We start from the raw sequence: 25,425 nt of genomic DNA, 5'->3' as shown, positions 1-25,425 counted from the left end.
ATGCAAGAGACCTGTTTGCAATTGGAGGAGCACTAATCTTTAATAAACTGGAAAAATACTGACATGTAGGGATTCGTCGGATTCAGAAATGGCTCTTAAATAGCCTTTGCGGATAGAGTGCTACGGTTGGAATTAATCAGGCAATAATGACAAATCAATACTAATAAACTTAATTCTGCTTATGCAACCAAGATCTCCCTATTTTATTTTTGGAACGTTGATTATGTGTTATACTGAGCACAATGAAAGAATCCCAGTCCCAGTGACGTGTCTTCTTGGCTGATAAAGTAAATGGTCACAACTGCTCGGAGGAGTACTGCTGACCAGTTGCTCGGATAAACAGTTTAAAGACTGCCACAGAAGAATACTTTGGTTCTAACCGTCTGACACAAATTGCACAACCTTGGAGTTTGTTCTAACTCTTTTCTCTCAAGACATCTGCTAAGAGCTTTTCTACCGGCACAGGTTTGGGTTAATAATGCATGGTTAATAAAGCAGCAGGATCTCAAAATTGTAGATTATTCGGCACGTTTCTGTGAGTTTCATGTGAACAAGAATTATTTTTGCTCTTTGGTATACGAGAATAAATTAACCTGAATTTAAATGCACTGACAGGACTTTCATGACCACATGTGCCATGGGAAGATGATCCCATTTGCAGAGATTAGCTATCTGGGACCAAAGTGATGTCCTACATTTTGCCTCTGCTTTTTTAGTATTCTCTCTCAGCGGAAGACTTACTGTATTTGCAATCCATTTGTTTCCATCCACTTTAAAAAAAAATGAACACTGTTTTGGGATTAAAATTTACACCACTCCATGTTCAGAGAAAACTCAATTTCAGACTTTAGTGTATCTATTATAATGTTTCTATTGTTAAAAATAAGATTACTGTGTTTGCAAAGTTTAAAAACATGCAAACACACAAAAAAAATGCAATGACATTGAACTACATTTCTCTAATTTATTATGCTGATTATTATATTTTGACTGAATTTTAGCAATTCCAACACCTACTAGCAACATTTAGTTCTGATTCTATCTAATTTCAGGGTACAAATAACATTGTCATGCCAGTTAATCATCGCTTTGAATGGTTTTCAATAAATTAATCCACTTTCCTGCCAACTACTAGTTAAAGAAATAGGGTTTGTTTTCTCTGTGGTGACAGTTTCACAAAGAATGGTTAACAGATTGTCATTAATAATTATGCAATTTAGTTCAAGGTAACTCCATAATTTGTACAAGTGGGCATTACAAAGTTGTTGCAAGTCTTTTTTGCTTTTCCTAGCCGTTGCCAGGAATGTCATTAGCAAAGAGCTGAAAATAACTTGTTATATCCATATCTGAAAAATCCTTTAACAACTTTTGGAAGGCATATTAAACCAACTGACAGCCAGTCTACCTGATTGGAGACATTGTGTTTTTTCTGTAGGGATGGCATTCTTAAAATGTATACTGCACTTAAGAGGACCATATTTGCTATTATAGTTCAAACTACAAGTGTGCTCAAATGATAAAGCAATGAGAGGAAGCAAGCAAACATTACAAATTCTAAACATGATCTGCTTTTAGGCATGATATGTTGGGTGGGCTGAGCACACAAAATGTAGGATTTTGCCCTGGAGACTTCGGCTAACAGATTATATTTCAAAAAGGGCCATGCCAGACTAAAAATGGAACACCCACTCCTTTAAAAGAGAAACAACAATTTCAGCAATTCCTTGGACCCAAGACCTTCTCGTCCACTGTTTGTGTGCAGTGACCAAAGGCCATAAAGCAGAGTTATTACTGGTGGAAGCATTTCATGCCAAGGGTTAGAACTGCATCTGAGTAATGTTCAATTTAACCCAAGAATAAAAACTAGACGGGGAAGGTTCAGATGAGGTAGAATGTACTTTGGGAGATAGGATTGTGCGTGTGTCCACAGAAGAAGCAAAACTGAATTAAGGTGGGTTGATTCTCAGTTATAGCGATGTAGTACTGAAATAGTACATCATGTCCATGCTAACCATCAAGTACACTCATCCCATTCACCTGCACTAGATTTGCAACCTTCTATGCCTCTCATCCCAGTTAACAGTGAAATGTTCCCAAGCACCCTGGAAGTCCATCTGCGACTTTCTTCCTTTCAGCAGAAGATTGAAAACCATAACACCCTTTTTGGCTGTTGATCGTTTAGTCCAATGCATTTAAAGTTTTTCTAACAGATCTTAGATTTTAAATGTGTAATAATTAAAAGTTAAGAGTTTTAACTTTGTCTTAACAAATATTGTGAAACCTGCAGATAATAATATAGGCAGGACCCAACTGCTGTGTAGATTCAGAATTTGAAAATCGTCCTCTAAATTTCCATCAAAACTTTTCATTACAGCTTGAAAAGAATTCTTAAGAAAGCATTTAATCATTTAGCCAGCAGAAAGCTATTAGAGCTTTTAGAGAATTCTGCACATAATTAACTTATGAAACATCTACTGGTTTCGCCAACACTAGACAAAAAATCCTAGCTTTTGAGGATGGCAAAACATCCAACAGATTTATTGGCGCTGAGATGGCAGAGGGAAATAATGTGGAAGTTGTACAGTATCAAACCTGCCAACATTAATAATAATTTCATCTTTGAAATGGGAAGTTTCAAGTTCATGCAGAGCATTAATATAGAGGCTAGTTCATAACTGCACCGACAGAAACCGGCATCAGCAGTTTTTTTAGTTGATGTTAAAACGCAGGCCTCTTTTACTCTTTCTGGTGGATGTAAAGCCCTGCGGCAATACTTCAAAGATATTCCCAGTGCCCTGGTCAAAACACATTCCTCCACCATTATTGTTGGCAGATTGATTACATTATGCTCTCTGTGGGGCCCAGTTGTGAGCAAATTGGCTAGTAAATTTCCCACATAATAGTTGTGCTTTGAAAATATACCATTAATTGCAAAGTATTTGGGGATATTCTTGTGGTGAAATGCCCAGTAAAAAATGTACTGACAGAATTAAAAAGAGAATTGTTCAGTAAAGGCAGATTAGGAGAGACCTAGAGAGCAACAGCTCAGAATAATTTTACAAAACAGCATGAAAGTATTCAACTGCTGTCGAGCTGGCACAGTTAACTGAAATTTTAATTTAATAACATGCAAAGGTGAGAAAAAAACCTAAAAAAGCCGGAGGAAGAAGCACTTTGCAGAAAACAACTTCAGGCAGAACATGGTGCTGATCACATTTGCATGAATTATTAATTGCCACATCCAGTTAGCCCAGAAATAGCCCTTGTGTGGGATACAAGTGTAGTGAGTTTAGGCAGCTATATGGTTAACTGTGTCTACAAAACTACACACTCCACCTCATAATTGGATAACTAAATGCACACAATTAATTTAGTGACAGATATGAAGGCGTGTCAATCACCCAAAATTATATATTTCAGAAAGGAGATAAGATCAAGGAAGAGACGGGAAGATAATCAACTAAACCATTGAATATACAGTGCCTACTATAATTTTTGGACAAAGACCTATCATTTATTTATTTCCCTCTGTATTTCTCAATTTGAGAATTGTAATAGAAAAAAAAATCACATGTGGTTAAAGTGCACATTGTCAGATTTTATTAAAGGCCATTTTCATTTTGGTTTCACCATGTAGAAATTACAGCAGTGTTTATACATAGTCCCCCTCATATCAGGGCACCATAATGTTTGGGGCACAGCTCATGTAAATGAAAGTAATCGTGTTTTGTATTCCCAAACAACAGTCCGACAGATCAGAAACACTCTTCAGGAGTCAGGTGTTGATTTGTCAATGATCACTGTCCGCAGAAGGCTTCATGAACAGAAATACAGAGGCTACACTGCAAGATGCAAACCACTGGTTAGCCGCAAAAATCGGATGGCCGGGTTACAGTTTGCCAAGAAGTGCTTAATAGAGCAACCATAGTTCTGGAAAAAGGTCTTGTGGACACGAGACGAAGATTAACATATTAGAATGATAGCAAGAGCAAAGTATGGAGGAGAGAAGGAACTGCCCAAAATCCAAAGCCTACCACCTCATCTGCGAATCATGGTGGTGGGGGTGTTATGGCCTGGGCATGTACGGCTGCTGAAGGTACTAGCTCACTTATCTTCATTGATGGTACAACTGCTGATGGTAGTAGCATAATGAATTCTGAAGTGTATAGACACATCGTATCTGCTCAAGTTCAAACAAATGCCTCAAAACTCATTGGCCAGCAGTTCATTCTACAGCAAAACAATGATCCCAAAAATACTGCTAAAGGAACAAAGGAGTTTTTCAAAGCTAAAAATTGGTCAATTCTTGAATGGACAAGTCAATCACCCGATTTGAACCCAATTGAGCATGACCTTTAGATGCTGAAGAGAAAACTGAAGGGGACTAGTCCCCAAAACAAGCATAAGCTAAACATGGCTGCAATACAGTCCTGGCAGAGCATCACCAGAGATGTCCCAAACATTATGGTGCCCTGAAATGGGGACGGGACGGACGGACGGATGGACTATGTATAAACGCTGCTGTAATTTCTACATGGTGAAACCAAAATGTATAATAATGGCCTTTATTAAAATCTGACAATGTGCACTTTAACCACCGTGATTATTTCTATTACAAATTTCAAATTGTAGAGTAGAGGCAAATAAATAAATGATGGGTCTTTGTCCCAAACCTTATGGAGGACTGTATAACCACTGAATAAAGTCTAAAGTATGAAAATTATCAGTGTCTTTGGCTGAGCAGAGGGAAATAAATGATGCTGTTTTCCTATTTAATGTTGACTTCCTTTAGATTGAATGATCAACTGAAATGGTATTGCCAACCAAAGCTTTAAATCTTGCCTTTAGCTAAATTATACGCTCAAAACCAGTCTTCTTATGGTAGACACAAAATGGGACATGCAGCATCTCTGGAGAAAAGGGATGGGTGACGTTTCAGGTCAAGACCCTTCTTATGGTTTGCATTGGAATTTTCCCTGTGATTGCTAAAAGATTTCCCACTGGAGCACAGGAAACAAACTTATCTCCCCCATGTCTGCTACTTGGTTAAGCAATGCTGTGACTGCAGAATCCTCATGCTGGCTCTTAAACTGCTCCATGGGCTGCCTCTTTCACCACTAATTTTACTCAACCCAGCAACACTTTAATCTCCATCATCTTCAAAGTTAATTGCTCCTCCATTAGCAAATATGCTTTTAGCTGCCAAGGCTCAATGCTTCTTGCCATCTGCTCTATTATCTCCTTACATGGTGTCAAAATCTGTTTGATAGTCTTCTGCGAAGCACTTTGAGATAAGATGCTACATAAGAAAACAAATGCAGAATTACACCAAATCTAAAATGAAAGGGCTATTCATCCTACATGACCTATGATGCTGTACAGAAGTTAGGCACAGAACAGGATTGAAGATAGATATAAAGTAGACTTGTATGTTAATATTTACCACTGGATTGACTATTGGGTTGATCCTGCTCAGAACAGCGTTGAGCCCCATCCTCACCAATCACAACACAGATCTCCGCTACCTCACGTGCGTTTTCATTAACGTTATTGTTGCTCTTGTGATCTTTGGATTCATCGTGCCACAACTCAGCATTCACTTCACTCTCATCTCTTTTTTCAGTCTTTATTGCTGCATCAAGGGAACTCATTGTGTTGCCGTTTATCCAGCACTTCTTAAAATTTGTCAGAATCAGATGGAGTCACTGCAACAATCCTTTCAAATTCTGTTAGGGGAAAAATATACATTAATGTCTATATTTGTTTCCCTAGCTAATTTTATATTTTAGTGATAAATCAATATACAAAGTAAATGGCTTAATTTTTTATATTCCACCACATGTAGTTTTAGTCAGGTTAGAAAGCTATTAGCATCTAATTAGTTTATTCACTTGACTGAGAGACAGTGCACTATTTCAATGTTATCTGTGTGGGCGGGGGCTGTGTTCCGCAGGCAGGGGGGCTGTGTTCACGGGAGGCGGCGGTCACCATGACGAGCCCCTCCACCCCCACCACGACGACCCCCCCCCCACACACACCCTCCATCCCCACACCCCCCCGCGCTTCGAGTGACGTCACCCCCCGGATTATTCAAAGGACGCCGCAAATCGAAAACACTAGCGCCAAAAAACAGCAGACACCAGGAAACCCCAGCTCCAAAAGGCAGCAAGCTCCCCTCTCCTTGTCTCTACCCTCTCCCTGTCTCTGCCCTCTCTCTCTACCCCCATCCCTCTCAAGCGGCAACCTGCTCAGTTGGGGTCTATGCATGAGTGGATAAAGCGTGGAATGAGGTAAAAGGAGCGAATGAATAATATTAATATATCAGGGGAGGGGCGGAGGGGGGGGGGGGGTGTGTGTCTGTGTGCATGTGACGCCGCAATCGCTTGTTGAGGGGACGGGACCCAACAGGTCCCACTTGACCAAGTATACTATTATAAGTCTCGTCTTGTATGTTTGTCTGTCTGTCCGTCTGAGAGATGAAGGTATTACGCCAAAACGGTACACAATAGCGTGAACATTTTTTGCAGAATCTTACTTGGCTTTTTCCTGTGGTTGTTAGTATTAAGTTATATTTCACGTTATTGATATTTAAAGTTTAAAAAAAGCCAACTTTGAAAATAACTGCCTGTGAGTGGGAGACTTTTCTAGCAGCTTCCAGTGATGATGTCACAATGGCATCTCACAGTCGTCCAATCACAATGGGATCTCAGGCACACGCAGCCGTGAACATTCCGACAACCAAAAATGACATCACAATGTGATTTCTGCTGCCAATGCACAAGCTGAGGGTTGACAGTGGGGGATAGGAGTAGAAATATTATTTAAACATTGTCTTTAGAGGGGGAGTGCGAAAGGGGAAAGGTGAGGGAGTGACTGAGGGTAGGGAAAATGAGAGGGAGGGAGAGGTGACAGTGACAATGGGATCAGCAGCTTCAAGGGGAGTAAGGAGAGAGTGAGATTTTTACCCCCCCCCCCCGTGGGAAGGATTGATTGGCTCAAGGGAGCGCCGACGTCAACCCAAAAGTTGAGTCCATTCATTGGCTCCGGGAAACGCCGACTGCCGCGTTCAGGGACCAGCCCTCCCTTGTGACCCCCCCCGCATTGGGGGGCGGGGCCCAATGGGTCCCAGTTGGTCTACTAAAACTCTGATCTTGTTTGTCTGTATGCACGCATGCTTGCGTGGGTGTGATATCCCCAAACCCCGCCAAAACAATACACGATGGGGAGAGTGGGGGTGGATTGAGGCAGTAGGGATGGAGAGGGGAAAGTGGGGGAGGTGCGGAAGGAGAGTGGGGGAAGAGGGGGGGGGGAGATAGAGGGAGAGGAGGGGGGAAGTGGATGTAGGGAATGTGGGTTAGAGGGAGCGGAAGGCAATGGGGGAGGTGAGGAGTAGGTGAGGTGGGAGATAGAGGGATAAGAGGGTGGTAGGGAGGAGAGAGAGGGGTTATGGAGGCAGGGAGGGAGTGACTCAGGGTACGGGAAAGGAGAGGGAGGGAGTGGGGGAGGGGAGGAAGATAAATAAGAGGGAGGGTGAAGAGGAGGAGGAGGGAGTGTTGGGGGATGAGGAAGAATGGAGGAGGATAGGGGTTGGAAGAGGGATGGTGAGGTAATAGAAATATTAAACACGAAGTTATTAACTTTAACTTAATTTCTGCCACCCAAGCGCAGTTTGGTGGAATATTGCGTTGGGGGAACGGGACCCAACGGGTCCGCACTTGGTCTAGTTGTTCCTTAAAAGTGACATCGCAAGTAGATAATGTGATCAAGGAGGCTTTCAGAACATTAGCCTTCAAAGTATTGAGTATAGAAGCTTGGAGGTCACTAAAATTTAATCGGATAAGGGTGAGTTTCTAACTGCCAAAGGATATTAATAAGAGGTTTGCCCAATTTTATCATAATTTATATACATCTAAAATAAATACAGATGTTAGTAAAATCACAAATTTTTTAGATAATTGCAATCTCCCAAAATTGGATAGTTTAGAACAAGAGCAATTAGGAGCACGGATTACTAGTGAAGAAATAAAACAAATAATAAACTCACTGAGGAAGACCCCAGGACCAGATGGTTTTAGTAATGAATTTTATAAAAGATTTCAGGAGTCAATTGTACCAAGATTATTCAATTTATACATGCAGGCTTATACCGAAAATAAACTACCGGAAACCCTAGCAGAAGCAACAATAACGCTTATACCAAAAAAAGATAAAGATTTAGATGAACAGGGTTCTTATAGAGCTATTTCACTTCTAAATACAGATCAGAAAATTTTAGCAAAGATTCTAGCTAGAAGACTGAATAATTATATTAACAATTTAATAAATACGGATCAAATGGGATTTATACCCAAAAGACAATCATTTAATAATTTGAGAAGGCTTTTCAATATAATGTACTCTCACAACAAGGACAATGAAGATATTTCAGTTGTTACACTGGATGTAGAGAAGGCATTTGATCAGGTAGAATGGCACTATTTATACAAGGTACTCCAAAAATTTAATACGGGAGAGAATTTTATTAGACGGGTTAAACTACTTTACGATAGACCTACGGCAAGAATATTAACTAACAATATGCTATCTCCAAAATTTTACTTATCAAGGGGTAATAGGCAAAGTTGTGCCTTATCACCATTGCTATTTGCCCTTATGATAGAACCGCTGGCCGAAAGGATTAGAAATCACCCGGATATTCACGGATATAACACTAAGGACTCAAAGAATAAAATTTCATTAAACGCTGATGATGTCCTTTTATATATTACTAATACACAAACGAGTATACCCACCTTATTAACACTAATCGAGGAATTCGGCTCTTTTTCAGGATATAGAATAAATTGGAATAAAAGCGAAATTATGTCTTTAAAACCACAGGATTCGAGACACTTACTAAAATTCCCCTTCAAAATTGCAACAGAAAAATTCAAGTATCTGGGTATTCAAATTACAAGAAGACACAAATCATTATTTAGTGCCAATTTTATGCCACTATTAAATAAACTGAATGATATGATTAAATTTTGGAAAACGCTCCCGCTCTCATTGATAGGTAGAATTAACGCTATAAAAATGACTTTCTTACCACAATAAATATATTTGTTTCAAGCGATCCCAATATATATTCCAAAACACTTTTTCAAAAAACTAGATTCTACTATCACTAATTTTATATGGGATTACAGAGCACACAGAACTCAACGGAAGCATTTGTGTAAACCTAAAGAAGTTGGGGGTTTATCATTACCTAACTTTATGTATTACTACTGGGCAGTGCATATTAAGAACATAATGTACTGGTTGGATAGTTCCACTCAGCAGTTGGAGTGGATAAGAATGGAGAAAGAGGAGTGCTATCTGCACGATATAGGAACGATCTTGCTCTCACCGATAAAATTGAATAGTATAATATATAAGAAGAACCCAATTATTCACAATACAATAAGAATTTGGAAACAAATAAAAGTATCCTTGAAATTAAATAATCTATCAGTACTAACCCCACTATTGAACAACCCCGCATTCAAACCATCTCTCATCGACAACACATATCAACAATGGGATAGACTGGGGATTAGGAAAGTAGGGGATATGTATGAATTGGGCAAACTGTTATCATTTCAACATTTAAAATTAAAATTTAAACTGAAGGATAATCAATATTTTAAATATATACAGATATGTGACTTTATGAAGAAATATACACATAGATTTCAAACTATATTTTTAGACCCTTTAGAAGAAGTAATGAATATTAAGGCTGATTCACAAAAACTAATATCATACTTTTATAATAATATATTAAATAGAGAATTACCCTCAACAGAAGCACTAAGAGTAGGTATGTTGCAAAGCCTACCTGAAGCGTCGTTGAAAATCTGTCGCTGCAAGTGTGCGCGATTTTGGCGCCGTTTAGAGGGGGCGGGTTTAAAACGCGATTTTCTCTAAGCTGTTCCAATCGAAAATGTTCAGCCTAGTTAATTATTAACGAAAAATCGCTGGAAGACCCCGTCGCAAAAGCTATTATTAGGTTTAAAGGCCTTGAATAATAGTTATAGTAGTTTAAAAATCAATCTCTAAACCCGCGACCGCCAGCAACCGCAGGGTCTCATAAAGCAAATAGCAGAAGTTAGGTTGTATATTTTTACATTAAAAAGGGCTTCTAAAGATCCCTTTATACAAAGTTTAATATTGCGAGTAGCTCAATTTGGGCCCATTATATCCCGCAGTATTTTTCTCGGCATTTGGGGCACAAATCTACCGCAATGTGAACGTTCTAAACCAGCGCGTTCACAGGGACCCACTGGAAAGCTGATTTAAATGGGCATTTATTTACAACAATTAAACACTAAATTCCTTCCATTTGGCCTATAAATTAATGTAAATGAGATTTAAAAATCATGTTTTATTGTGAATTATTTGTGAATATTATTTGGACATTTAGGCTATTTAAAAATGTTAATCATTTATTAAGAAATGGATAGATGTTTAGATCTAGTAATTGAAGTCTGAAATTAGCTACAATTAGGTAACTAACTAATTATATGCTTTAATTTCAGGTCATCCAAGTAAGATTATTTTATATTTGTTTCAGAATGCTTTAATCTATGATAACTGAAAATTTCATTCAGTTCTCTTAATTTTTAAGAAAGTTATGGGCTTTTGACTGTTCACGATCACAGCTTTTTTGTTATGTCCATAGAAAATCAATAGGGAACAAGATGCTCATTTCCCAGTATGAAAATGGCCATAACTTTTTAAATACTTGAGATATGAAAGTGAATTAGGTGTCAAATTAAACTTATTTTTATGCTTTATCTGATGGGATAAATTACAGACTTGATTTTTAAAATCTCAAAATTTTGTAACATTGCTACTAAGAGAAGATTGGGAACATGAGCTAATGATAAAGATCTCGAAGGATAGATGGGAAAAGTATCTGATGAACACACATAATTGTTCTATTAATGCAAGACATAATTTAATTCAATTCAAATTATTACATAGACTATATTATTAAAAAACGAGGTTGAATAAATTTTATCCAAACGTCTCTCCCAGATGCGATAAATGTTTGTTTCAAAACATTAATATAACACATTCATTTGTAGGATGTACAAAGTTGAATACATTTTGGAGCGATATATTTGATATATTTACAAAGCTTTTCAAGTCAAGAATAGAACCTAAAACGGAATGGATTATATTTGGAATAATAGTAGAAGATATCAATTTAAATAAAGACCAAAACGTTTTTTTTAATTATGGGTTAATAATTGGAAAGAAATTGATACTTAAATTTTGGAAAAATACAACCATACCAACTGTTAAAATGTGGATTAGGAATATGATGGACATAGCACGCCTTGAAGAAATGAGACTCCGACTAATAGATAAATATGGCCAATTCTTAAGGAGTTGGTCTCCTTTCATCGACTTTTTGGAATCATGTGATGCAGCGGTACCGTAAAGATTGCTGATTTCAGTTCATGCCGTGGATAGATCTACATCTCCGAATAAAGATTTGAAAATTTCTCTTTTAAGGGGCCTTCTCTCCTATTTCTACTTTCCACTTTTTCTTTTTTTTTATATACACACTTCACGTTTTTCTATTCTCTACCATCTATTTTTCCTCTTTTTCCCCTTTCTATTGTTTTCTTTTTCTTGTCTTGCTTACTTCCTTCTCAAAACATAAAACTAGAGGTTGTACATAGAATGGATTACGGTATGACATAGTTGGCACCTAAAATTAGGTTCCACTGTACTGTTTTGTACTGTATTAACTTCTAATAAAATAAACAAAAAAAAACAAAAAAAGAAACTTGGAGGTCATTACAGTGGTATAAGGCCATATTTAGAGTATTGCGGTCATTTTTTGTCACCATGTTATAGGAAAAATGTTGTCAAACTGTAATGGGTGCAGAGAAGATATATGAGGATGTTGCCAGGACTCGAGGGCCTGAGCTATAGTGTAATGTTGAGTAGGCTAGGACTTTATTCCTTGGAGCACAGGGGGATATGGGGTAATATTATAGAGGTGTACAAGATCAAAAGAGGAATAGATCGGATAAATGCAAAGTCTTTTCCCCAGAGTAGGGGAATTGAGAACAAGAGGCATAGGTTTAAGGTGAGGAGGAAAGATTAAAAAGGAAACAGAGGTAATTTTTTTTGTTAACGCATGTGGTATATGGAACAAGCTGCCAGAGGCGGTCGCTGAGGCAGGTATTATTGTTACGTTTAAGAGACATTTGGATAAGTACATGGATGGGATTGGTTTAGAGGGTTATGGATCAAGTGCAGGCAGGTGGGACTATTGTAGATGGGGCAGGTTGGCCAGCATGAGCTAGTTGGGCTGCAAGGCCTGTTTCCATGCTGCATGACTATTACCATCTCTGGTTCCATTTTTAAATACTGCCTGATATGTTGAGTATATCAGAAAAATGCTGGCACTGTGTTTGAAGTATTCTAGATTTAAAAAAATTCCCGATAGTGTTCATTCCAATAGATATTTATATGTTAATGCATTAATATAAACAAGGCATGTGAAAACCTGCACTTAAAAATAGAAGCTTACCAGAGAGAAGCATATTGCATAGAGAAACTGTCAACTCAAATTATCTAATCAGCAGAATAATTTTTCAAGCCAATTTTCCAAGTATAATGGATATTTTAAAGCACATCACAGCATCCAAAAATATTGTGCATCACGGAAAAATTAACGGCCAATCTATAAAGTCACCTTAGGAAAAAAGCTTGCATTTAAAAAAAATTTAAATCATGGTTTCCAGACATCCTAAAAACCATATAAGCAGCGAATTATTTTTTAATGTGATCAATGCTATCTTAAAATGAGATGCAGCAGCCAGCTTGCTAACAGTATCATAAACAACAATGTAATTACTTTTTTGAGCAATTGAAAGATATTCAAAACTGAGGAAGAACCAAAATACGGCATGGAATATTCTTGTTTAATGTCATTTGTTCAATGTTAGCATCCCCAGGGGACAATTCTGTGATTCAATGCTCCCTTGGTATCACACTCGATTAACAGCCTTGATTATTTAGACACTAGCCAGAGTTGTTGTTTAAGCAAATAAATTATTAGTTAAGGTGCAGTACCTAGTGTCAAGCTAATGTTGAATAAACAGTTCACACATTCGTACCATACATGCCAGTTTTCTTCCTAATATTATAAAATTATTGATAATAAGTTTTGGACCAGTGATTTAATTTGCAGAACTAAATTAACATGGCAGTAAAAGTATAAAACATGCATGAGCTTTAGTATTAAGTACCTTTAAAACTAAGACAATCTTTATTGCCTTTGATTTCCTAAATGTCATGAAATCCACCTTCAAAAAGAAAACGACAAATTCTCCGATATAATTTAGTGCAACTCTGAGACATGTAACGTGCTTTTAGAGATTTTATTTGTTTCAATTGTTATTTCTCTAAATTTAGTTCAATACTCAGCCTCAAAGATATTTCACCTTTCTTGTCATTTATCTGAAAGCCAACAAAAATGTCTTTACACGTTCAAATTTCCAGGCAACATTTCTTCATTGAAAATGTAATTAAATAAGTGATAGGAGTGGAATGAGGCCATTCGACCCATCGAGTCTATTCCTCCATTGAATCATGGTTGATCTATCTCTCCCTCCTAACCCCATTCTCCTGCCTTCTCCCCATAACTCCTGAATTTTGTTGAAAAATCTTAGTCCCACAATGCTGCAAGAGATTTGGGGAGCCGGCAGTCTGCTTAATAGTAGCATCCCTTCCAATGTCACAAATTGTTTATGCATGTCACCATTAGAATTGATTACAACAGCAATCATGCAAGGATCACTTCTTCATAGATGTCAGATAATTAGAAACCTGCTTCAATTTAAACCAGCAATATTTCTTACAAAACAATACAAATTTTGAACAGATTTATTTTATTTCTCTGCCTTTCTCGCAGCTCAAATGCTGGCATTGAATTGACAGAAAACGCTAGTCCAGGACTAAAATTTATTCTTATGTTGTGATGCCTAAGATGATGATGAAGTACTCTTCACTGACTCTTCCAGTCAAGAAAACCATGGACATTTTTAGTCGCCTTGATTACAATATAATTGCCTTAGAGGGAATGCACTGATTTCTAGGATGAAAGAATTGTCTATCAGAACAACTCCATGGAAGGAGAGCTTGAAAAATACAGCCCCCCCCCCTCCCCCAATTCATCTATCCATTGCCAGGTTTTACCCCATCACCACTCCTTTTCAACTTTCTACTCACTTCAGTCTGAAAAGTCCCAAATCAAAACATTGTCTGCCAATTTATTTCCTGCCTAATCCGCCAAGTCCCCTCCAGCTTGACAAATAGCTCCTTCAGACCGTGGGAATACAATAGGCAATCTTGGAATAAGACCATTTAAGACAAAGTGAAATACCTTCATTCTAAAGAATATTTTAAAGGAATGTTTTTTAGCAGTTGAATAAATTCAAGAGACAGATTTTTAGACCGTAACAAAATGAGAGATTATGGGAAATAGGGAGGGAAGATACAATCGATACCAAGGATCAGTCTTGATCCTACAGAATGATGGAGCAGTGTTTGTCTTTTTATGGCTTTGGTCAAAACAGAAAAATCAAATCTTAGAACATTTTTGCAATTGCCTATAATCTTAGCCTGGTCAATTAAATTCAAATGCAAATGCTAAGACCCTTGGTGTGTGCTGTGACGACTGGCTTCACAGCACCCCACTGAACGTGTCACTAACACTTCTAAAACAAGCCGCTCAAAAATTCTTCATGCATGCGACTGCTTTTTAGTCTTAGGAACAGAAAGTATGCAAGGTAAGACATTCCACACACCACCCCTCATTGACAAGGCTCAAATGTTGCAAAGTAACGCATGCACACACTCATGATTATTTGATGTAATACTGGTAAAAATAAATTGTTTCGAAATTTTTATCTTAATATTTCCATGTCAAAACTATATTTTGCTTTCAAACTTGCAGTTGCGTGTGTGTCGCAGAACATCTACAGCTTTGGTTCTTGTAAGAGATAATCCTTAGTTTAATGTCAGTGGCATTGTGCCTTATTTCCAACATCAAAATGAAGCAGTATCCCTCAAGCCCCATGCAGCTCAGCGATAGCTATGCAAGCATTGAACAAGTTCAGACAGAGTTTAACCAGAATTTAGGTTCTTCAATCAAAATACTGGCTCCATTTAAAAAAAAAAATTAGTAAGGTTATTTTAAAAGGGTGCCGACATTCTGATCCTCAGTTTGTTATTTCCGGTCTAGTTATACATTCCAAGTATTTCAAATTTCTTTGCATGTCATGAAGAAAGTGATTATGGCAATATGATGGACAGGCATTTCCAATACATGTCATATAGCTATAGAGCCAACCCTTCTTGTGCAACGCTCAGAAGTGAAATGCTCAGAAGGAGACTTGCTGGAGCAAACAACCTTCAGCTACTCTGACTGAAGATTTGAGAAAGGTTCTAGTATCAGCCATGAAGGATCAAATTGCAGAATGACAACCTTACATCAGCAGTTTCCATTATTACAACGTGAACAAAAATAAATGATAGTGGAAAAAACTTTGCCCAAACAAAATCCAGCTGTTACTTGCTAGATAATTATCTCCATCTCTAACCTTATGCTGAACTGCTGCACTAGATTTTATGGTCTTTCTAAACTAATATCTCAACAGTGCAAAAATACAGGATACACCCAAAACTAAATAATTAGAGCACCAGAAAGGCTGCTGCAAAGCACAATAACGGTGGCTTGTAAAAACACTTGACAAGCCACCAGTAATAATGACAAATTGAAAGGTCACACTTGTTGATTTCCAAAATGAGGTACTTAAACTTAAATGCTGTCTTTATGCCAACAAATATACAACAATGTCCATTTTAAACAGCTTGCATTAATGTGCACAGTAACTATTGATTAATATAATTTTATAGCAAAGCATTAAAAACATCAAAATTCTATAGGTAAACGTGAACGCTTCCATGAAAATAAAGATATGGGCATAACAGCAAGACAATATTTTTCCTATTTTTGCCACTTTCTTTAGCCAGACCAGAATACAAGGTATTTTGGTAACCATACAAACATTAGATAGACACAAAGTGCTGGAGTAACTCAGTGGGTCAGGCAAACATTAGAAATCAGGAGCACAACTCCAGCATTGCAGATTAATTCAGATAAAGGCAAGGTATTGCATATTATGTTTTAGAATAGAGACCGAGTGGTGCAGGTAAGTAGTTCCTTGAAAGTGGCGACACAAATAGAAAACAGGGCGGCATTTGCCATGCTTGCCTATATCAGTTAGGTTATTGAGTACAGGAATTGGGATGCCACGTGACAACCGTATCAGACATTGGTAAGGCCATATTTGGAGTACTGTACACAGTTTTGCTCATTCGGCTATGGCAAGGATGTCAATAAACTGGAAAGTGTGCTATTTAGATTTGAGGATGTTAAAATCATGTCAGCCATTGATAACTTGAATAATCAGTCTTTTCTGCAGACTAGGAGAGTCTAAAACCAAAGGAAAGATTTAAGGGGCCAGATACGTATCTTTTTCAGACTGTGGTGCATATATAAGATGAGCTACGAGAAATACAGTGCCCTCCATAATGTTTGGGACAAAGACCCATCATTTATTTATTTGCCTCTGTACTCAACAATTTGAGATTTGTAATGGAAAAAATCACATTTGGTTAAAGTGCACATTGTCAGATTTTATTAAAGGGTATTTTTTATACATTTTGGTTTCACCATGTAGAAATTACAGATGTGTTTATACATAGTCCCCACCCCCCCCCCCCCCCATTTCAGGGCCCCATAATGTTTGGGGCACATTGCTTCACAGGCATTTGAAATTGCTCAGGTGTGTTTAAATGCCTCCTTAACACAGGTATAAGAGAGCTCTCAGCACCTTGTCTTTCCTCCAGTCTTTCCATCACCTTTGGAAACTTTTATTGCTGTTTGTCAACATGAGGACCAAAGTTGTGCCAATGAAGCCATTATGAGACTGAGAAACAAGAATAAAACTGTAAGAGGCAACAGCCAAATCTTAGGCTAAACAAAATCAACTGTTTGGGACATCATTAAGAAGAAGGAGAGCACTGGTGAGCTTACTAATCGCAAAGGGACTGGCAGGCCAAGGAAGACCTCCACAACTGATGACAGAAGATAAAGAAAAATCTCCAAACACCCGTCCAACAGATCAGAAACACTCTTCAGGAGTCGGATGTGGATTTATCAATGACCACTGTCATAGAAACATAGAAATTAGGTGCAGGAGTAGGCCATTCGGCCCTTCGAGCCTGCACCGCCATTCAATATGATCATGGCTGATCATCCAACTCAGTATCCCGTACCTGCCTTCTCTCCATACCCTCTGATCCATTTAGCCACAAGGGCCACATCTAACTCCCTCTTAAATATAGCCAATGAACTGGCCTCAACTACCCTCTGTGGCAGAGAGTTCCAGAGATTCACCACTCTCTGTGTGAAAAAAGTTTTTCTCCTCTCGGTTTTAAAGGATTTCCCCCTTATCCTTAAGCTGTGACCCCTTGTCCTGGACCTCCCCAACATCGGGAACAATCTTCCTGCATCTAGCCTGTCCAATCCCATAAGAATTTTGTAAGCATCTATAAGATCCCCTCTCAATCTCCTAAATTCTAGAGAGTACAAACCAAGTCTATCCAGTCTTTCTTCATAAGACAGTCCTGACATCCCAGGAATCAGTCTGGTGAACCTTCTCTGCACACCCTCTAGGGCAATAATGTCCTTCCTCAGATTTGGAGACCAAAACTGTACGCAATACTCCAGGTGTGGTCTCACCAAGACCCTGTACAACTGCAGTAGAACCTCCCTGCTCCTATACTCAAATCCTTTTGCTATGAAAGCTAACATACCATTCGCTTTCTTCACTGCCTGCTGCACCTGCATGCCTACTTTCAATGACTGGTGTACCATGACACCCAGATCTCGCTGCATCACCCCTTTTCCTAATCGGCCACCATTTAGATAATAGTCTGCTTTCCTGTTTTTGCCACCAAAATGGATAACCTCACATTTATCCACATTATACTGCATCTGCCAAACATTTGCCCACTCACCCAGCCTATCCAAGTCACCTTGCAGTCTCCTAGCATCCTCCTCACAGCTAACACTGCTCCCCAGCTTAGTGTCATCCGCAAACTTGGAGATATTGCCTTCAATTCCCTCATCCAGATCATTAATATATATTGTAAATAGCTGGGGTCCCAGCACTGAGCCTTGCGGTACCCCACTAGTCACTGCCCGCCATTGTGAAAAGGACCCGTTTACTCCTACTCTTTGCTCCCTGTTTGCCAGCCAGTTCTCTATCCACATCAATACTGAACCCCACAATGCCGTGTGCTTTAAGTTTGTATACTAATCTCTTATGAGGGACCTTGTCGAAAGCCTTCTGGAAGTCCTGATACACCACATCCACTGGTTCTCCCCTATCCATGCTACTAGTTACATCCTCGAAAAATTCAATAAGATTCGTCAGACATGATTTACCTTTCGTAAATCCATGCTGACTTTGTCCAATGATTTCACCACTTTCCAAATGTGCTGCTATCCCATCTTTAATAACTGACTCTAGCAGTTTCCCCACTACCGATGTTAGACTAACTGGGGGTACACAAAATTGCTGGAGAAACTCAGCGGGTGCAGCAGCATCTATGGAGCGAAGGAAATAGGCGACGTTTTGGGCCGAAACCCTTCTTCAGACTAACTGGTCTGTAATTCCCCGTTTTCTCTCTCCCTCCCTTCTTAAAAAGTGGGGTTACGTTTGCTACCCGCCAATCCTCAGGAACTACTCCAGAATCTAAAGAGTTTTGAAAGATTATTACTAATGCATCCACTATTTCTGGAGCTACTTCCTTAAGTACTCTGGGATGCAGCCTATCTGGCCCTGGGGATTTATCGGCCTTTAATCCATTCAATTTACCCAACACCACTTCCCGACTAACTTGGATTTCACTCAATTCCTCCAACTCCTTTGACCCGCGGTCCCCTACTATTTCCGGAATATTATTTATGTCTTCCTTAGTGAAGACGGAACCAAAGTAGTTATTCAATTGGTCCGCCATATCCTTGTTTCCCATGATCAAATCACCTGTTTCTGACTGCAAGGGACCTACATTTGTTTTAACTAATCTCTTTCTTTTCACATATCTATAAAAACTTTTGCAGTCAGTTTTTATGTTCCCTGCCAGTTTTCTTTCATAATCTATTTTTACTTTCCTAATTAAGCCCTTTGTCCTCCTCTGCTGGTCTCTGAATTTCTCCCAGTCCTCTGGTATGCTGCTTTTTCTGGCTAATTTGTACGCATCATCCTTCGCTTTGATACTATCCCTGATTTCCCTTGTTATCCACGGATGCACTACCTTCCCTGATTTATTCTTTTGCCAAACTGGGATGAACAATTTTTGTAGTTCATCCATTCAGTCTTTAAATGTCTTCCATTGCATATCCACCGTCAACCCTTTTAGAATTAATTGCCAGTCAATCTTGGCCAATTCACGTCTCATACCCTCAAAGTTACCTTTTTTTAAGTTCAGAACCATTGTTTGTGAATTAACAATGTCACTCTTCATCCTAATGAAGAACTCAACCATATTATGGTCACTCTTGCCCAAGGGGGCACGTACAACAAGACTGCTAACTAACCCTTCCTCATTACTCAATACCCAGTCTAAAATAGCCTGCTCTCTTGTTGGTTCCTCTACATGTTGATTTAGATAACTATCCCGCATACATGCCAAGAAATCCTCTTCCTCAGCACCCCTGCCAATTTGATTCACCCAATCTATATGTAGATTGAAGTCACCCATTATAACTGTTTTGCCTTTGTCGCACGCATTTCTAATTTCCTGTTTGATACCATCTCCAACTTCACTACTACTGTTAGGTGGCCTGTACACAACACCCACCAGCGTTTTCTGCCCCTTAGTGTTTCGCAGCTCTACCCATACCGATTCCACATCCTCCAAACTAATGTCCTTCCTTTCCATTGCGTTAATCTCCTCTCTGACCAGCAACGTTACCCCACCTCCTTTTCCTTTCTCTCTATCCCTCCTGAATATTGAATATCCCTGGATGTTCAGCTCCTAGCCTTGGTCACCCTGGAGCCATGTCTCCGTGATCCCAACTATATCATAATCATTAATGGCTATCTGCACGTTCAACTCATCCACCTTATTACGAATACTCCTTGCATTGAGACACAAAGCCTTCAGGCTTATTTTTACAACGCTCTTACCCCTTATACAATTATGTTGAAAAGTGGCCCTTTTTGATTTTTGCCCTGGTTTTGTCTGCCTGCCACTTTTACTTTTCACCTTGCTACCTCTTGCTTCTACCCTCGTTTTACAACCCCCTGCTTCTCTGCTCTTGTACCCATCCCCCTGCCACATTCGTTTAAATCCTCCCCAACAGCACTAGCAAACACTCCCCTAGTGCTGTCGGGAAGGATTTAAACTGGCAGCTCATTCTACAGCAGGACAATGATCCCAGACATACTGCTAAAGCAACAAAGGAGTTTTTCGAAAGCTAAAAAAATGGTCAACTCTTGAGTGGCCAAGTCAATCAGCCAATCTGAACCCAATTGAGCATGCCGTTTATATGCTGAAATGAAAACTGAAGGGGACTAGCCCCAAAACAAGCATAAGCTAAAGATGGCTTCCCTACAGGCCTGGCGGAACATCACCAGAGAAGCCACCCAGCATCAGGTGATGTTCATGAATCGCAGACTTCAAGCAGTCATTGCATACAAAGGATATGCAACAAAATACTGAACAATTACTTTCCTTTACATGACATTGCTGTGTCTCAAAATGGTGCCTGAAATAGGGGGACAATGTATAAACACTGCTGTAATTTCTGCATGGTGAAACCAAAATGTATAAAAATCTGACAATGTGCACTTTAACCACATGTGATGTTTTCTATTGCAAATCTCCAATTATGGAGTACAGAAGCAAATAAATAAATCATGGGTCTTTGTCCCAGACATTATGGAGGGCACTGCAGTTGAGGCTGGTACATTTATGACACATAAAAGACACAAACAAATTCATTGATGGGAAAGAGTTGGAAGGATATGGCCCAAGCGTAGGCGTGGGACTAGATCAGCTAAGGAATTTAGTCAGTATGGACAAGTTGGGCTGAAGGTCCTGTTTCCATGCTGCAGAGCTCTATGGCTCTGAGCTTTCAATTTTATCCTTTCATCCTTTGAACTCTGGCAACATTATGCATAGAACAGTAGTGCAGGACCTTCACCACATAATGCCCATGCCTAACATGCCTGTGCCAAGTTAATCTCCTCTGTTTGCACGCAATCCCTATCCCTCCATTTCCAGTACATCCTCGTGCCTATCTAAAACTAAATACTAATATCATGTCTGCTTCAACCACAACCCCTGGCGCTATCTACTTGTGCTGCCACTTTTAAGCGGCCTTTTCACGGGGCGACTTGACGCAAGAGTTAACCGGAGTTTAACATCGTGGGAACCTCGTGCGATAACAGTACGGCATTCGTGGACCACCGTGGACCACCGTAGCGCTAACGGCAGGTCATCGTGTAACTTGGTCACTCGGGAGAAAATTCAAGAAAGTTTGAATTTCTCCAAGAGTGACTTGTACACTTGTGGTTGAGTATTGCAACATTATATGGACGTAGTGGCCAGTGCGATATCCGTAATAACTCTTGCGGGTACCGTGGGAACTCCTGCGAACGGTGAACCCGGAAGCTGGACAGAGGGGACAGAAGGTGAGTAAAAATTATCTTATGTGGATTGAATTTAAAAAATAAATAAAAATAAAGATTTGCATCCGCATATGGACATCAACTTATTCATGAGTTATGGTAATGAGATTCAAGAAAATAACTATAATCTTTAAAAGGGACTTTAAAAGGGACTTTACTGAAAGGTTACGCATTTTTATGGTCCGTGAGAAATTTTTCACATGTACTTCTTTGAGAGATACAGGTCGGAGTCCTCGGGTCCAGGGGTCCGGAACGCTACCAATCAATGTTGTACAGAGACCCGTGTAAGGAGTGAACTGTACATGCTGGTTTAAACCGAAGACAGACACAAAAAGCTGGAGTAACTCAGCGAGTCAAGCAGCATCTCTGGAGAAAAAAAGCTGATGTTTCGGGACGAGACACATCTTCAGACTCAATTCCGATTAGGCTGTCTGAAGAAGGGTTCCGGTGTTGGGGGAGTCCAGAACCAGGGTCCCAGTTTTACAGTCTACCGTGGGAACTCTTTAACTCAGTAAAGTAAAGTAGCCTTTATTGTCATATCAGCGCACAGGCAGCAGTTGACTGTTGCTCTATTCAGTTTCCCAGGGGGTCGGGACGGGACTGGAGTTGGGAGAGAAAGGTGGGGGAGTCGAGGGAGAGGGGGAGACAGATGGGGGTGTCTTCATTTACTGACGGCGGGTGTCTGTCACTGAAACAGGCAGGTGAGATTTCACATCCACCTTGTGTGTGCCTCTCTCTCTCTCTCCCTCCCTCTTACACAGGCTGAGAGACTCTGCCTCTGTGAGTGTACGTCTCTTTCTCCCCCTCTCCCACACACAGTAAGACCGAGGTACTGTGCTCAGTCCATCTGTGTCTCCCACATACACAGTAAAATATGTCTCCAAATGAGCCAATTCAACCAAGGGAGGATATATATAGTGTGTGAAAAAAAAAGTTACATCATTTGTGTCACGTGTAGTTCACGATGTTCATTCAAGATTTAACGGGAAAGGTCGGGAAACGGACAAGTCACTCGCGCAAATAGCAGAAATGCCGAGTACCGTGGGAACTCTTTATCTACTGCCGTTATATCGTGCGAGACTCGTGCTGGACCACGACCTCTTCACTCTGGTGACATCTTGCGTCAACTCGCCCCGTGAAAAGACCGCTTAAGAGAGCAAAGGACTTGAGCCCCAAGATCCCTCTGAATATCAATGCTGTTAAAGGTCTGCCAATTAATTGTATACATTTCCATTACATTCGATGTTCCAAAGTGCAATAGCTCACCTGCTTGGATTAAACTCCGTCTGTCTTTTCTCTCACTATACCTGTAGCTGATCAATATGCTGCTTGCTGCATACCTTTTTTTTTTAAAGTATTGGAATAACTTGGCGGAACTGGCAGCATCGCTGTAGGACATGGAAGGCCCCAACCTGAAACGTCACTTACTCTGTCTTCCAGAAGCTTTGTGATTTTAAAAAACAATCTGCAGTTCCTTGTGTCTCGCTGTGTACTTCGACCCGAGTCTGCAACTCCACCAATTTTGGGGTCATCTACAAACATACTCACAAACCCATCTGCATTTACGTCCAGGTCGTTTATGTACACCACAAACTGTGACAGTTCTAGCACACCACTGTGGAACACCACTGGTCACAGACTTCCAGCAAGAGTAAAACCCTTCCACCACTACCCTCTGACTTCCATGAGTAACCAAGTTCTGAATTCAAACAACCAAATTCCATCAGCCCCAAGTATTTTCCTAATCCATGAAAATCTTACTCAGGCCATTAGACAATTTAATAGCATCATATCAATATAATCTCTTTAAATCTATACTACCGGTAATCAGCTTCGTTTTTTGTTCATCCTATTTTAATTTGCTAATAGCGATGTAATTCAAAACACGAAACTGGCCATGCATGAATTGAAGAGAAGAACCCTACAAATTTGTTGGCAGTGTATGCCTAAACATGACATTGTCTAGCTGAATAATTCACTTGGAGAGACTGCTTAAGGAAAATAGGAAACGAGAAAAAAACCCTGGTGAAATTTTTGAAATCTGTGTTGCTTCAAGCCTGGATCTTCAGAAATAAGGCAGATTTGTCATCCTATCAGTCACTTGAAACATTCTGTACAAGTATTTTGGCTCTGCCATTTATTAAGCAAAACTTTCGAAGAGCTTTAAAACTTGACTGCTTTCCAAAGTTTCTGGGGAATCCAAATAGAGAAACAACACGTTGTCCACACCTCTGCCTCAGATTAAAAGATTTTGACATAAAATTCCACTGAGACCAGGGAGTGATTTTTTCCCCTTAAATTGTATAAAGCTTTTCAAAAGCAGGATTGAGGAAACAGTGAGATGAGGTCTGGTATAATTCATTAAACAAATTTATTACAGAGCATGCGAGCATGAGAAATTATTATTCAGAATTACTTACTTCTATCAGTACAACTTGTCCTTACATAGTAATAAATGTTCATAAAGAAGCCATGCAGCTTGATAAATAAATTCTTATATTTTATTGCCTTTTTTGGACCCGACTGCTTCAGTACTTTCTATTGCACACCTGTCCAGATGAATAGTCCTGGACCAAAGAGGCAGCAGAACCAGAAACACCAGAACAATAGATTTGAGGTGTAAAAGTGATTAATAATACAAGACTACTAAATACATTGTTTACATTATTTGGGGACATTAACGGCATCAAGAATCACAAGGTCATCAGTGATAGGAGCAGAATTAAGCCATTCGGACCATCATCTACTCTGCCATTCAATCATGGCAGATCTCTCCCTCCTCACCCCCGACACCCATACTAATTGAGAATCGATCTATCTCTGCCTTAGAGAAAATCATTGACGGCTTCCACAGCCTTCTGTAGCAAAGAATTCCACAGATTCACTGCCCTCTGACTAAAGACATTTCTGCTTATCTCCTTCCTAAAGGAATGTTCTTTAATTTTGAGGCTGTGACCTCTGGTCCTATACTCTCTCACTGGTAGAAACATCTTCCCTAGAATAAGCTGCTTATTTTTTAAAGTAAAAATGAACAATGTGTAGCGATGTTACAAAATTAACCTTCAGCGGCGCTGCAGTTCTGCTACTGGCCGTGTGCGCGACTTTGGCGCCTTGGGGGGGGGGGGGGGGTGGGGTTAAAATGCCGTCTTGTACCGCCTGTCGGAGGCGGACTTCCTCGGGCTGCTAGCTGCTGATGAAAAATCGATCGGACATCCGTTCGCGGTATTTAAAAAAAAAAATCCGCTGGAAAATTTAATATTTGGATTAAAATAAAAGGTGACTTCGAACTCCCTCAACGTGACGGATTGCAAGAACGGGACATAACAAAGGGTAAGTCGTGTATTTTACATATAATCTTGCTTCTTGGGATGGCTTTAATCTAATTTTACGTTGCGAAAATGCGATTTGGGCCCCATACGAACCGGCACCCTGCCAATCTGGAGTTGAAATTCACCGCAAATGCAACATTCCAATCGATCGCGTTCCAGAAGCAAGATGATTAAAATGCCCATTTTTTTTGGACAATCATGTCATAAGCCGTCCAAATTGTCTATATTTTGTGTTATTCTCACTATATGATCATTATTTTTAAACTAAATATTCA

General features: G+C 39.5%; 1 protein-coding gene across 9 annotated transcripts in view; it reads right to left on the bottom strand.

Annotated features, from left to right (window-relative positions):
- The window catches only part of LOC116990806 (zinc finger protein 618-like), a 101,578-nt gene that overhangs the window by 33,549 nt on the left and 42,604 nt on the right, over positions 1–25,425 (bottom strand). For 7 of the 9 annotated variants that reach the window (XM_033048790.1, XM_033048791.1, XM_033048788.1 and 4 more), the window contains exon 2: positions 5,444–5,726. The exons of 1 other annotated variant lie outside the window; for it this stretch is intronic. In XM_033048790.1, the coding sequence (XP_032904681.1) occupies positions 5,444–5,651 (208 nt within the window). In that variant the 5' untranslated portion in view covers positions 5,652–5,726. Of the gene's footprint in view, positions 1–5,443; positions 5,727–25,425 lie in introns of those variants that run through there. One more of the 9 variants, XM_033048798.1, reaches the window with a different exon arrangement.

This window comes from Amblyraja radiata, chromosome 32, assembly GCF_010909765.2.
Source record: "Amblyraja radiata isolate CabotCenter1 chromosome 32, sAmbRad1.1.pri, whole genome shotgun sequence".
In the NCBI taxonomy this organism is placed as follows: domain Eukaryota; kingdom Metazoa; phylum Chordata; class Chondrichthyes; order Rajiformes; family Rajidae; genus Amblyraja; species Amblyraja radiata.
This window is presented reverse-complemented; position numbering and strand designations above follow the sequence as displayed.